This window comes from Sphaeramia orbicularis, chromosome 5, assembly GCF_902148855.1.
Source record: "Sphaeramia orbicularis chromosome 5, fSphaOr1.1, whole genome shotgun sequence".
Classification (NCBI taxonomy): domain Eukaryota; kingdom Metazoa; phylum Chordata; class Actinopteri; order Kurtiformes; family Apogonidae; genus Sphaeramia; species Sphaeramia orbicularis.
The window spans coordinates 42,133,064-42,148,395 of NC_043961.1; the positions used below are offsets into that span (position 1 = coordinate 42,133,064).

At 42.5% G+C, this 15,332-nt stretch overlaps 1 protein-coding gene across 1 annotated transcript; it reads left to right on the top strand.

Annotated features, from left to right (window-relative positions):
- The first annotated feature begins 118 nt into the window (after positions 1-118).
- pde12 (phosphodiesterase 12) lies at positions 119-14,956 on the top strand. The gene is given in 26 exon segments (XM_030134498.1): positions 119-321; positions 323-455; positions 458-514; positions 517-605; positions 607-686; positions 3,242-3,253; positions 3,295-3,307; positions 4,162-4,227; positions 4,229-4,253; positions 4,256-4,318; positions 4,321-4,373; positions 4,375-4,449; positions 4,451-4,547; positions 5,597-5,628; positions 5,631-5,661; positions 5,664-5,703; positions 5,787-5,862; positions 5,864-5,932; positions 7,990-8,070; positions 8,141-8,203; positions 8,205-8,234; positions 8,236-8,263; positions 13,193-13,324; positions 13,327-13,397; positions 14,642-14,698; positions 14,700-14,956. Coding segments are annotated over 26 exon segments (1,641 nt in total). The 5' UTR covers positions 119-216; the 3' UTR covers positions 14,763-14,956.
- Positions 14,957-15,332: the final 376 nt, after the last annotated feature.

The window sequence follows — 15,332 nt, forward strand, 5'->3', positions numbered from 1 at the left end:
CGGCTAACCGGTGTCCGAGTTGGGACCGACGATCCCGTGGTTCACCGGTGTGTGTGTGTTGTGTGTGTGTGTGGGCTCGTCTCGCGCCGCTACCCTTGCGCCGCTCACGGTACTTGATGTTTACCCCGCTTGACCGCTGCTGTCACGTGGTTTCCTCGCCGCTCGCTGTCTCTATCCCCGGGGCCTCTGGCCGCTGCCCGCCGGGTCCTCTGCGGGATGCAGCCGGCCGTGGTGCGGTGCGTCCCCGGTGAGCAGAAGCTCACCATCTCCTTCCGGTTGGACGGAACCCAGAAGCACATGCTGCGGGACCAGGACGAAGCTCATGGGGAAGGTCCTGGCCCGGATTTCCAACAGCATCACCAAGGGCCGAGGGAAGGCCAAGAAGTCTAAGAAGAGCCGTGGTGATGAGCCGAGCGAAGCCCCGGAGCCGGCGGCGGTCAAGCTGCTCTACGGCGGGAGGAGGTGCCCGACACGGCGATGAACGCGGAGGCGTGGAGGGACGGAGCAGTGCTGCTGGTGGAGACGTCCGGTACTCGGTGCAGAGGAATGCGCCCACCTTCACCATCGCCGAGCTGCCGGTGTCCTTGCTGGCCGGGTTCCCCGTCCTGCCCCAAACTGGAGCTGGAGTTCGGAAACTTGCAGGACTGTGAGTTCACCTGGTCCAAAGAAACCGCTCCGAACCCCAGGTAAACACACTCCCATTATTGACCGGCTATGATGCGGAGAGGAGTTGCAGCTGTCCGTCATTTTTGTAATCGATTAATTGATCGATTATTTTCCTGGACTTTATTAAAGCATTATTTGAATAAGCGGAGAAAAAAATACAAGTATGATGCAGACGTGTGAAAATGACAAACAACTGGTCCTTTATTCCAGAACCAAATGAAACGATAACCACAAAAAGTATAAAAGTAAAAGGATATATAAAAAATGTCTATATAGAAATAACAACAATAACAGCAGTATAAAAGTATATATGTATGTATGTATGTATGTATGTATGTATGTATGTATGGATAGATAGATAGATAGATAGATAGATAGATAGATAGATAGATAGATAGATAGATAGTAGGGCTGCACGATTAATCGATTTTAAATTGAAATCGGATTTTTTAATGAGGACGATTTTTGAAAAAGGGAAATCGTAAAATCGATTTCATCTCTCTCGTGCCTCCGGGCCGCGCGCTTGCGGGCTACCGGTAGGCTCCTCCTCCTATCAGTGACAGCGGTCTGTCACAGAAGTCTGTGTAATGACCGAACTTTAAAATCTGTTAATGAGCCCGCAGTACTTATACCGATGGAACCCGTGGTTTCACGCACGGATCCCGCAACTGAAATATAACTGCATGCGGATCACTCATCTTCCGTTGTCCGGATCCGTGCCGTACTGTCTTCTTCCGAACCGGGTCCGGGTCTCGGGTCAGCAGTCTCAGCAGAGGAGCACAGACAGCCCTCTGCCCACACACATCCACCAGCTCCACAGATAGAATCCCTCCAGCGTGTCCTGGGTCAGGTCTGTTCCACGCACGGATCCCCCAGTTTAAATACAACCGCATGGGGATCACTCATATTACGTGGTCCACGCACGCACGACTGATGCCTGTCACTGACTTACATTGGTATCACTTCTGTGGGCCAGATACCCCCAAAAAGAAACAACAAAAAAAAACCAAAAAACTTTTTTTTTTTCCTTATGAAAAACTTTATTTTAATTTTTTTTTAAATATTAATTTAGTCCTCTTACTTGCTGAATTTTTCATTCACAAATGTAAGTTCTGTAACACAAAACAAAATATTATTTATTTTTTGAAAGATGTTGAACTTTATTTAAAGCTGTGTAGATAAGTCTGGAAACAGAAAGGCTTGTGAAAAACACAAGTATTTGCTCTGATTTGGACATTGTAGTGTATTCCTCCCCCTGGCAAACTTATGTTATTTCCTTGTTGTATACATTGTATACTCCTACTTCATTCAATAAAGATTTATTGAGAAAAAATAAACTTCTGTGGGTTCATCACGTGATACCATCACAGATTTGAGGTCAGAGCAATGCCTTGCATTGTGGGCTGCTCACGAAAACGACATGGGGGGGCTGACTTCCTTCGTGTTTTGTAGTTTTACTACCCAAAAATCGAAATCAAAAATCGAATTGTTTAGAGGAAAAAATAGGGATTTTTTTTTTTGCCAAAATTGTGCAGCCTAATAGATAGATAGATAGATAGATAGATAGATAGATAGAATGAGAGAGAGCGAGTGAGAGTGAGAGAGATAAGCAAACAACAACCAGTCCTATGACGTCTGTAAACAATCTGTCAGTGCAGTCTTCAACACATTTGGATCCAATTTACTAACATGTACCAACTGAACTTAACATACAACTGTGTGTTGATCCTCACGTCATGTGCATCACAATAAGCGTCTGCGTGAAACACAACAGTGAAACCAATGTGTAACATCAGAGAAATTAGGAAATGAAGGCTTTGATTCAGAAAATTGTAACTGAATATTTACTTGATCAATTTGAGTCATTAATCATTTCACTTCTAATACCCAGTGTTAGTCAGTATTACTATCATACTGTAGTTGAGCAGAAATTTGATGTACTTACGTACATTTGTGTTTAATTTTCGGCAGATTTGTAATTACACTGCAACAAATTTTCTCTTAGAGCTTTAGTTCTTTTTCAGGCGAAAATTTGACCAGAGTAGTGCTACCATTGTTTTTTTTTTTTTTTTTAAATGAATAACAATGTTAGCGATCAACAGAGTTCTTTATCCTGATTCTGTACAAAGTTCTTACACTTATGAAATTTCTTTTTTGACTTTACCTACATCTCAGGCAGTTTAACAAGTTAATGAGATAGTTTTAAGTTTTGTTTTTGGGAGGAAAAAACATGGTTATAGCCAGTTTCTAGTTGTCCATCCATGGACACTGGAAAAAATCAAAGCCATTCTCAGTGTTTGTGTCATTGTCATTCACTTTAGTTCATGGTGCATTGTTCAGTGTATTTTAAGCCTACATGTATTTTTTGTTATTTGAAAACTGTTGTTGAGAACCATCAACAACAACAGTTTTTCAAACAACAACAACAATAACAACAGTTTTCAAATAACAAACAAATACATGTAGGTCTAAATACACTGAACAATGCACCATGAACTAAAGTGAATGACAATGACACAAACCATGGTTCTCAACCGGAAAACGGTGGTCTGCCCTTTCCGGGTTGGTGGGGGAGCCCTTGCCCCAAGTGAGGAGTTCAAGTATCTCGGAGTCTTGTTCACGAGTGAGGGAAGGATGGAGCGTGAGATTGACAGGACGGATCGGTGCAGTGTCTGCAGTGATGCGGTCGTTGTACCGGTCTGTCTTAGTGAAGAAGGAGCTGAGCCAAGAGGCGAAGCTCTTGATTTACCGGTCAATCTACGTTCCTACCCGCACCTATGGTCATGAGCTTTGGGTCATGACCAAAAGGACAAGATCCTGGATCAAGCAGTCGAAATGAGCGGTCCTCCGTAGAGTGGCTGGGGGCACCTTAGGGAAGGGTGAGGAGCTCAGTCACCAGGGAGGAGCTCGGAGTAGAGCCGCTGCTCCTCCACATCGAGAGGGGCCAGCTGAGGTGGCTCGGGCATCTGTTTCAGATGCCTCCTGGACGCCTCCCTGGGAGGTGTTCCGGGCAGGTCCCGCCGGGAGGAGACCTCGGGGAAGACCTAGGACATGCTGGAGAGACTATGTCTCTTGGCTAGCCTGGGAAGGCCTCGGGGTCCTCTGGAAGAGCTGGAGGAGGTGTCTGGGGAGAAGGAAGTCTGGGCAATCCTGCTTAGACTGTTAGCCCGCGACCCTGGCCCCAGATAAAGTGAAGGATAACGGATGGATGAAAACTGTTGTTTCATTTTGTTTTTCAGTTACCAAAATTTTTTTTCATTACATAACATTGGACAAATGGGCACTTTTTTATTATTTTGGCCGTAAGGATCAGAACACAATAGATTTCAGAAAAGACAAACACGGATGTGTCTGACCCTTATCATAATCTGAACCTTCATTGTACGTGGATGTCCAGTAGTAATCAGAGTAATTGCAGACAGTTATTCTTTCTGATTGGCTGATCCTCTGCAGCACTGAGGCTGGCGGTACTGACCCACATCCCAGCTTGGACAGAGGTGGGCCACGGGCAGAGTCCACGTACCGTCCAACCAGGACATCGGCTGCAGGCTCAAACTGCGGCTGCACGCCTAAAGATGGCACTCGCAACTGGTCTGTGAGGAGGTGGAGTCTGTGGGAGCCGTGGAAGCTGGACCCGGCATGTGCACGTTCGACACAGACATGTGGTTACGGCCAAGGAGCTGGAGTGGCCGTCAGTCAGAGTGGTTGTCCTACAACATCCTGGCTGAACGTTTATGCCCAGACGGAAGCTGTCCAGGAACCGTGCTGTACCCATACTGCGCACCCCTACGCCCTGCAGCTGGACTACAGGCAAAACCTCATCAAGAAGGAGCTGGTTGGGTACAATGGAGACATCATCTGTCTGCAGGAAGTGGACAAAGGTAGCCCTGAAGCTGAAGGTGTATTCAAGTAAAATACAATGTAGGCAAAAACCACCTTCAGCGGGTCTGTAAAGGGCGAGTTTGGATTATTTTTTATTTTAAACATGTATTTATTGAGATTTTGTTCTGTTAACCAAGAGAACAAGTTACAAACAAACAACAAGGCACATATAGAGTATATATGTATATAGAATACAAAATATGCACAAAAAGAAACAAGTAATATGACAGGGAAAAAAAACACACAGAATCAATAAATAAGATAATAACTCAAGTAGTGTCATCCGTCCCACCATCAACAGGTATATTGTTATTATTATTATTATTATTATTATTATTATTATTATTATTATTATTCTCAAGGAAACTGTAGAAAATGGTTCATGTTTCCCAAAACTTGTCAAGTCTGTTCTTTGTTGCATAACTTATCTTTTCCAAAGCAAGATACAAAGTCCTCCCTTCAGCCATTGTGAACCAGTACTGGGGAGTCATGTATACATGATCCACCGTTAAACTCCCAAAAAAACAATTATTCAGCAAGGATCGAATGTTTTTGAAAAATGATAAGATCCTTTTGGATAAATATTCAATAAGCACATTTTAGGACTTAGAGGAACTTCTTCCCCAATGATTTTACCAACAAGGTTCATAATTTTGCCCCAGTTTGGATTATTTGAGTTAAGGATGAATGCATGGGTGTTCTGACGTTAGTGTAAACTGATCCGGGTCAGAACAGGGTCTACTGCTGTGGACAACAGGACCAGAACTCTTCAATGCTCTAAAAGGTTTGCACATGTTCTCTTGAGTCTGTGTCAGTTGGCAGGGGCTGGTTTTGATGTCAGTAATTTAGTGCCACGAGAGTTGTACACAGTTGTGTAGAAGAAAAAAACACACAAACAATTTTAGGATGGAGTGTCAGAATGAGGGGGTAAAAATGAGCCAATTTACTGAATAAGGCAAATCTGAATAGTTGAGTTGAGTAAAAGTATTGGATCCCAAGTGCAGTTATGATAGAAATGTCTGACTATGGTCTGTAACTCATCGTGTAGGTGTGTTTACGGACAGTCTGACCCCAGCGCTCGCGATGCTTTTGGTCTGGACGGCGTTTTCAAGCTCAAGAGAAGCAGCATGAAGGACTGGCCACATTCTATCGCAGGTCTGGACCGGGCTGAACAACCAAACGAACCTGTTACTATAGCCTTGGTCTGTTCTGAAAGTGACTGAGCATTTTGTCTTTAGGTCAAAGTTCCGGTTGCTGAGCAGTCATGACATCATGTTAAGTGAAGCGTTGAACTCTGACCCCGTCCACCTAGATGCTGTTGGAGAAGGTTTCTGTCAACCCTGTCCTGAAGGAGAAGGTCACACAGCGCTCCAACTCCCTGCAGGTACAGACCAGTGGACAGGTGAAGCAGGAGTAGATGATCAGTAAAGGTGCCAAATGTGTGCAGGGATTTGGGCTAATGTCAATCCGGGTGAAAAGAACCCTCCAAATGTATTACTGTGCAGACAGACTCAGAGTTACTCTAATGTGTTCATCTCACCTCCACTTGGATGGTCTACTCTGGGATCAGCTGATCACACTGAAGCTGGTGATGATCTGACCAGTGGAGGTATCTACAGAAAAACCCACTGAAGATATAGACCAGAGTCGAAAGGATGTGGGTCAGGTTTATGGATGGAAGGACGTTAATGTCGTCTCCCTTCTCTCATTGTGGCCAACGTGAAGGTCTGGATAACAGCATGAATGAGCTACAGCACTACAACCAGCCACAGGTTGTGCTCTGAGTTCAGTTTGAGATGCGTTTCCTGCCTGTCATCAGCCGGTGGGGATGAAGGCCAGACCACAGGGACAGGACCAACCCACTCAATCTGACCTTCAACACATATGACACTGTAAACCCACTGAATGCTGCTGTTTCCTGTCCCCTAACACTAGGGTGTAATGGTACAGAAAATTTTGGTTTGGTACATTTTTGGTGCAGGAATCTTTGGTTTGATACATTTCGATATGTTTTTGGTACAGTGAAGAAGACCAATTTCATAAATTTGATGTGTTACCTGAAATTAGGAGCCCGACGATTAATCGGCCCACTGATCTCGCAATGTCGCTCACTGCTCCTTTGTGTCTGTGCTGCCCGGAGAGTTAGAGAAATAGTAAAGCTTGTCAGTTTTCACTTTCACTTCTGCTCCAACAATCGCCCCCTCCACACACACATACACACACACCGACAAGCAACAGACCGCTATCCCCCCTGCTCCAATATATCAGATATCGGCTTTTTTTAGCCCCCAGTATTGGTATCGCCATTGGACCCAAAATCCCATGTTGGTTGGGCTCTACCAGAAATATAACTGATCTTCATGAACAATGCCGGCACCACTGCTCTTGTTTTGTCGACTGTCTCTGTCCCTTGACATAACTGACAGGGAGTCCGAAATGCTCCCAAATCAGAGACCTTAAAGAAGATGGAGGGTCTTCCAACTCTGGCTTTGTAATTGAGACGCTGCTCTGAGCTGCCAGTTGGTTCACGTTCATCATGTGTATGGTGATTGTACCACTTAGACATCTGTCTAGGATATTAAATTGCACATGGGTTCCACTAGCGGCCACCCTGCTCATACTGTGTGTGTTCCGCTTCAAGGTTCATGTGGAAACTTAAGGCGAGTGTTTGCGTTCTTCACATAGGCTCCATGTATTGTTTGGTACACCTCCGTATTGTATTGAAGGTCCCGAACTGAAATGGGTGGTACAAATGAGTGCACCATTACACCCTTACCCAAAACCCCCCCAAACCCACTCAAACCATGATTATTTGCAGCAGTAATCCTTCATACACCTCTCCTGCATTTGTTTCCTGCGAATACAGTCTGAACGGTTGAATATCTCACTTATCCAAACCAGTTGTTGTAATGTTATATGATGGTAGTAGGAAAAGGTTTATGATTTATTTCATTAAGGATCACGTTTAAGTCATTGACCTGGGACCAGTACTGGTTCATTAAACCCACATGCTCCTTCTGCCACATGCTCAGTTCCATCCAAGTCAGAACTGGATGTTTGAGCCGATCATGAAAACACATCCAGGACATGACACAATGCAAACTATTAATAATAAATAAAAAATAATAATGTATTGTTTGTGTCTGTCTGATGCAGACACACCTTTAGAAACAAAGATTTTTCCACAAATATTTCATGAGAATATTTGAGATTTTAAGGGTGTCTGACAGCTTTTTCCTACCACTGTATATATTTATAAGTCATTTCTCACCATGTTTGTGTGTAAGTTCTTGGTTTTCCAGGTCAGGGATGATGTCTCCAGAATGAGAGATGGAACATTTTCAAGAACAAAACCAATCCAGTTGAACTTTGACATATTCCGGACTGTGACCATATCTGTGTTCAGTGTGAGATCAATGAGCTAATGTTGTTGATGTGCAGGTCAGTGTTCTGGAGGATGTGACCAAACCGGACAGGAGGGTGTGTGTAGCCAAACAACATCTGTACTGGCATCCTACAGGTAAAAACAGGTGCTACACACCTGAACTGAGTGCACAGCTCTTCACTGATTAGATCCTTTCCTCTAAAGGCGGGAAACATTCGCCTGGTCCAGATGGGCGTGGCTCTAAAACACCTGAGTCATGTGATCAGCGAGGGTTTCACCTGGAGCTGCTCTGGTCTTCTGCGGGTGACTTCAACTCCACTCCCTCCTCAGGTACATCTGCACCTATGGACAGGCATATATCGGACATCCCACTGAGAACAGCTTGATGGTGTTAGTTACAAAATAATCCAAGGAGGGATCAGTAATAAATCATCAAACTGAAACTAATCACATCAAAACAATTCAGGCCTGTTCCAGAACTATTATTGGATAGAATCACTTCCCATCCATCATCATTAATCCAGTCAGTCATACTATATAGTATATTATAATCATATTATAGACATATGGTCCATTTTATAGTCATTATATAGTCATGGTCATATTATATGGTCATATTACAGCAATATTATAGTCAAATTATATAGTCATATTACTGTCATATTATGTAGTCATTAGGGATGCAACGGCACTCCAGGTAAACAGTGTCTGTTTGGTCCGCCCTGCATGGTACAATCTGCCCTCATGGACCGCGGGTTTTTGGTTTTGCAAGCCTGACCCCACAAGTCTCTCTCTCTCTCTCTCTCTCTCTCTCTGGACATGCGTGTGAGCACGCAGCGCGGGGAACCTCCGCCCCCTCAGTGAGAGACAGTGGACAGAGAAGCTTCTTTAGACTCAACACACTTCAGAGTCCTGCACGGGTCACCATTTTTCCAATGTGACTTGGCTGCCATACTTTCCAAACCCGCACCGCCCCATACCCACGTACATAAAACCCACAACCTGGCCCAACCCATGACCTAAAGACATTGTCTACACAGTAACTCACTTTTAAGTTCCGTGGGTACCCAGTGCAGGACTCTGGCACACATACAATACCGTGTACACACTGTGCAAGGCAATGCGTATGATAGGACAACCGTGGCATTTTTATACCGCTGTTTTCTTTTACATCCTTATGCAGAACAGGAATTTATGTTTAAAAAAGCCCCCTTTGAGTCTTATGTGTTGCACATGCCTGTTTTTTAGTACTGTACACAAGTAGTCAAGGAATAAGAAACTTGTTATATTGTTCAGTACAGAAAGTGTTATTTTATGAGTAGAGTGATATAATTTGTTCTGCTTTGAAATTCAGTTTTTGTTGACAAGCAAATAAAAATATAATTTTGGGAGGAAAAAAGCTGTTCTCTTTTTTTGCACAAAACGTACCGAAACCGAACCAAAACCCTGGCCCAAAAACCGAGGTACGGACCGAACCGTGGGCTACCTGTACTGTTGCACTCCTAATAGTCATATTATAGTCATATTATTTAGTTATATTCGTATAGTCATACTTATATTATAGTCATAGTCATATTATAATCATATTATTGTCATATATGTTATATTATATAGTCGAATTATAGCCATATTATATAGTCACATTATAGTCATATAGTTCTATGACAATCTAATATATAGTCCAGCGTTTCTGCTGGTAAGGTTTTTGCCACCGCATTTGCCATCACACCTACATTTGATACAAAAAAATCATCACTGTCGCATTAGACTTATTCTACATATGTATAATATATAATAGGCCTCAAGGCCGGTTCTCGGCGGGGGGGGGGGGGGGGTATGCCCCCATTAAAAAATGTCCTGCCCCCTCAATTAAAACTTTGTGGAGTTTCAGGAGGTAGGGAGAAAGTAAATGAGCTTCACAACAGTGGAAGATGTAGAGGAATTAGTAATGTGTGTTAAGTTTCATTTTTACTTTGCATTACTCATTGTGAGGCACGCACAGCATGGACCACCCTGCCCTGTATACCGCCCCACCCCCCCCCCCCCCCCCCCCCCCCCCTTACTGAATAAGTAGTATGGAACCCGGCCGACCCAAGCACACCACATCAAGAGATCAATTCCACAGGAAACACTGTAGTCATATTACAGTCATTTTATATGGTCATATTGTAGTCATGTTAAATAGTAATGTTATATAGTCAAATTATAGTCATGTTTATAGTCAGAGTCATATTATATTGTCATATATATTGTCATTTTATATCAGGGCTGTACAGTGTGACAGTTTCCATCATATTTGCTACTAACATCATTCAGTGCGAAGAGAAATATGCATCCACAAGTGCGAAGGAGTTGCGCTGGTATCATGTCTAAAATAGTGGGGAAAAACTAGGCTATATCACTGTTTCTTGTCCTGTTTGTCAGTTGTTGGAACACAGCTTCATGAGAGTTATATTTCTAAGTGTGTACTGTCCTTCTCAATCCGAATACAAAAGAACAACATTTCCGGGTAAATGTTCCTTAATCCTTAATCTACATCAGATGTCATTGCAAAGACAAACTGGGCTAATTTTAGGTAAAACTCTCCAAGTTCACTCACTTTATGGTTAGAAGGTAAGGGTTAGTAGCTTTGGGTTAGGCTTAGTAGGTTAGGGTTAGTGGGTTTGGGTTAGTGTCAGGATTGGGTTATTAGGGACCGAGCCGAAAGGTAAGGCCCTCTCACACAGTGAGAGGCCTTGCCTTGAAAGCAAGGCCTTGTTTTTCGTTTGTTTTGATATTATTATTATTCAGACACCACTTTGAACTGAATTTTGACCCCCTAAACATGCTCAAAAACTCACCAAACTTGGCACACATCAGGCCTGGCGAAAAATTTGATAAAATGTAAAAATTAACCCCATAAGTGCCAAAATGTGCTCTCTAGCGCCACCTATGTGAACAAAACCGGCAACAGCCCTAGTGACCAGGAGGAATGTCATAAAGACATGAAACCAATGCCAAAATGTTTGGTGGATGATGCACTACAAATCATCCACTGACAATGATGACCTATCTCCAACAGGAAGTTCGCAATATGCCTTTCAAAATAAAATTTCCAGAACTAACTCAGATGACACCGTTTATCATATTGACTTCTAAATAGCACCAAAAGATAGAGGAACCCTCCTCAACCAAGTGATCTCGCAACTTTTTCAGATCTCCTTAGTTTTTTTTTTCTTTCGACGCCCGGAAAGTTGCGATGTCTGGAGCTCATTTTTCACTTTGGGCTTTTTCCCCCACATGTGACATATCTACCATTCCCGGGACTGACCAGAACTGTCACATGCAAAACATTTTTGAGATAGGATGTGTGGTTATTGATTTATAATTTATTATTTTGATACTTTTCCACTTTAGACTGCATTAGACCCCCTTAACATGCTCCAAAACTCACCAAATTTGCCATGTATGTCATGGCTGGTGAACACTTTGATACAATATCAAAATTAACCCCTTCAGTGCCAAAATGGACTCTGTAGTGTCACCTATGTACTAAAAAACACACAAAAACTGCCCTAGCGGCCAATAGGAATGTCACAGACACATGAAACAAATGCCAAAATGTTGGTCTGATTGAGCCCGACAAATCATACACTGACAATAATGAGCTAACTCCAACAGGAAGTTGGCAATCTGCCTTTATGTGTTACTCCTACGTCCTGCAATTACTGCTTATCATTTCCGATGGTTTCACAAAAGTTACACCTCATTAAATTCCACAAGTCTGCAGAATCCAAAAGTGAAAGAATTTTAAGATAGGACCTACATTATGGAATATTCACAATTTTTTGAAGAGTACTTTTTTTTTTTTTACGTTTCACTTTGAAAAAAATCCCTATGAAAATCTTACTGGTGCATAGTTGCAAGTGTCTGAGGAGGTGTAGTGAAGAGAGCTGCTACCTATTGTCAGGAGGTCCCTGGTTCAAGTCCTAGCCAGTCTATAAATGTTTTTTTTTTTCTTTTTCCCTGCACATTTTAAAACAGGTTTTGATGCATTGTATTGTGGATATTTGACATTTTGCACACATTACAGAGTACACGGAGTACATTTTTTTTTAATAAATAAAAGCCTTATTAAAATACTACAAAATGAGTATTAAATAAATTCTGTATTTTTATGCCAAACGCTCTACTGTTTCTACAGTTTTAGTTCATTAAAAATTATTCTCTCACAGACACAGACACACACACACACACACACACACACAATAGGGGTTTTCAAAATAAAAGCCTTAAATGTGGTAAATCATGACTTTTATGCTCAACTATTTGTATAATTTCAATTCATTCAGACTGATTCTGTCTCTCTCATACATACACACACATACATTTTTCCAAAATAAAAGTCTCATTTAAAGGTGATGATGGTTTTCAGCAGAGGGTTTGCTGGTGTTTCTGTAGGGATGTAAGGAGGACGGACACAAAAGGGTGGGAACTGGTATCGGGACGGAGCGGTGTGGAGTGGAGCTGAGGTGTCAGCAGTCACGGAAGGTGGATTGCCGGGAGGTGGAACGTGTGGTGCAAGGTCCTGTCCAATGCTGCTTGCAGCTTTAACTATGTTTGGGTTAGTGTTAACGTTAGTAGGTCAGGGTTTGGGTTAGTAGATTTGGGTTAGGCTTAGTAGGTTAGAGTTGATAGGTTAGAGATAGTAGCTTAGGGATAGTGGTAGTAGGTTCGGGTTAGTGTTAGGGTTAGTAGGTTAGGGTTATGTGTTTATTATAGTTAGGGTTAGTTGGTATGATTTAGTGTTAGGGATACTAGCTCTGGGTTAGGGTTAGTAGGTTATGGTTAGTAGAGTTTGGGTTAGGGTCAGTAGGTCAGTGTTAGGAGGTTAGGATAAGTAGTTTTGGGTTAGGGTTGGTGGGTTTGGACTAGTGTTAGAGTTGGGTTATTAGGTTTGTGTTAGTGTTAGTAAGTTAGGGTTGGGTTAGTAGATTTGGGTTAGTGTTAGGGTAGTAAGTTTGGGTTAGTGTCAGGGTTAGTGGGTCTGGGTTACTGTCAGGGTTTGGGTTACTAGAAATGGGTTGGGGTTAGTAGGTTAGTGTTAGGGTTAGTGAGTTAGCGTTTGGGTTATTGTTTATTAGTCTGAATAAAGGCCTGGTCCTGCGTCTGTTCCAGGTTAGGGTTAGTGTTAGGGTTAGTGGGTTAGGGTCTGTAGGTTTGGGTCAGTATTATGTGTTTATTTGTCTGAATGAAGGCCTTGTCCTGCAATTATTCCAGGTGTTTTCCAGCTGCTGAGTACATCCGTGGTCCCAGAGTGTCACCAGACTGGATCACGTTCTGGTTCTGAGGAGTCCTGCAGGATGGAGCTGGTGTCAGCTTTCCCTCCCCTGACCAGCGCCTGCCAACAGCCCTTTACACCAACTATGTGGGAGGCTTCCACGGCTGCCTCGACTACATCTTCATCCAACCTGACACCATGCAGGTGCAAAAACAGCTGCTTCTAATACTGTACTCATGTTTTTATTTTAATTTGTACTTAATCTAAAGTGTCTGGAGATAAAATTCAACCATTTCAGGTCCAAACATCACAGAAAACATCTGCTGCAATTAATTTTGTCATTAAATGTTAGAAAATAACTGCAAAATTCCATACTCAGAAGAGAGTAATTAGTTTCAGTCCAAAACCCAAACTTTATTGTCAAAGGGAAAAAAAAAAGCTTCAAACATTGGTTTTGGCAAAGTGTCCAACATGTAAAGAATATGAATCATTGTGTATTTAATAATTACTTATTTATTTCCAACATATGAACAGATCAAAATGGAACTTAAAAATAACCTGCAGCTCAGTTCATTTAGGGTTTTCACTGAAGGGACTGGGGGTCTAAGGGTCTAATGCTGCGTTTCCACTACATGGTACCAGCTCAACTTGACTTGCCTCGGGTACCAGGTAATATTCTTGGAGGACCGTTTCCATTACAGGATACTACCCGACTTTAGAGTACCTGGACGTCATAGTGACGCTGCACATAACTTCCATGACGTCTGCTCAGAGAGTTGCTGATAAACTCGCTCGTTGCATGTTGCCCTGTCAAGCTCACGCTGATCTTTTCACTGGCCCACCAAGGACAGAAATGTATGAACCTCCCTCAACTGACCACAGTGTCATTTTGCAGGCTGTCATCATGGATTAGCCTACTGGTATATTTACTGTAAACTTCCCAAGCTGTTTTTTTTAAAATGGCGTGTCGCGTATAGATGACGCAGTGATGCAGAGACAACTCTTACCAACTAGAAGCACTCGGAGAGCGCAGACCTCTGCCAAGGCTGATCAGTGTGCCCCCCCCCGTTGGGCCCCCCACGCCAAGGAGGTTATGTTTTTGCCAGGGTTTGTTTGTCTGTCTGTCTGTCTGTCTGTCTGTTTGTTTGTCTGTCCGTTAGTGTGCAACATAACTCAAAAAGTTATGGACAGATTTTGATGAAATTTCTGGTCTGCGCCCCAGATGTTATATTTGTTTGATGTTCTATTAAAGATTGGTTTATGGTTTGTATGATTGAATTTCTGCTCATTTAGTGATTAAGTAATGAAGGGCTGAAAGACTTTAAAATGGTTAAACTGACCTATTTTGTATGAATTTGAGGATTTCTTTGTCTGCCTGGTACATAAGGGAGAGGAATAACAACAAACACCAAATAAACCCAGTAACATTAGTGATGTTTTGTATGCAGGTGGAGCAGGTGATCCCTCTGCCCTCCCATCAGGAGGTCACCACCTATCATGCCCTCCCCCAGCGTGGCCCACCCCTCCGACCACATCGCCCTGGTCTGTGACCTGCGTTGGAATCCCTGACCTCTGAGCCCATCGACAATGACTTCATATATACTAGAACCTTGACAGAGTGGAGTTGATGATCGAAACAGACAAAAAGTGTGATTCATTTTTTAAGTGGTGTTTTATTTGAATATCTACATCCTTCAGTGAAATCATGTCACTGATCATCTGTTGGATGAATTTTGAAAGAAGTAAAGACATTGAACTCTATTTTGTGTCAAAATTATATATTCCTTAAGCCTGAATACCCCAGTGATTTTAAGACCATTTCCCAGGATTATGACTTGATTATTATACAACCTGCTAGATGAGCAGAAGGCTAAAAGAATGCACAGGAGACGAGTAAACATGTATAATCTCTTGTTATAGAAAGTGAAGTAAAAACATGTCCTTTTGAGTTCTCACGTCTGTCATGACATCAAATTAAGATGTGTAAAATGTAAAGAGGGATTTTCAAAATAGTCATTACAGGAGGAATCTACATGTAAAGACTGAATTTTAAATGGCTGATGTTATATCTCGTGGGATTTTATTAATATTTCATTTCACAAAGTCAAAGTCCTAATTAATTAAATCTTACCTCAATTT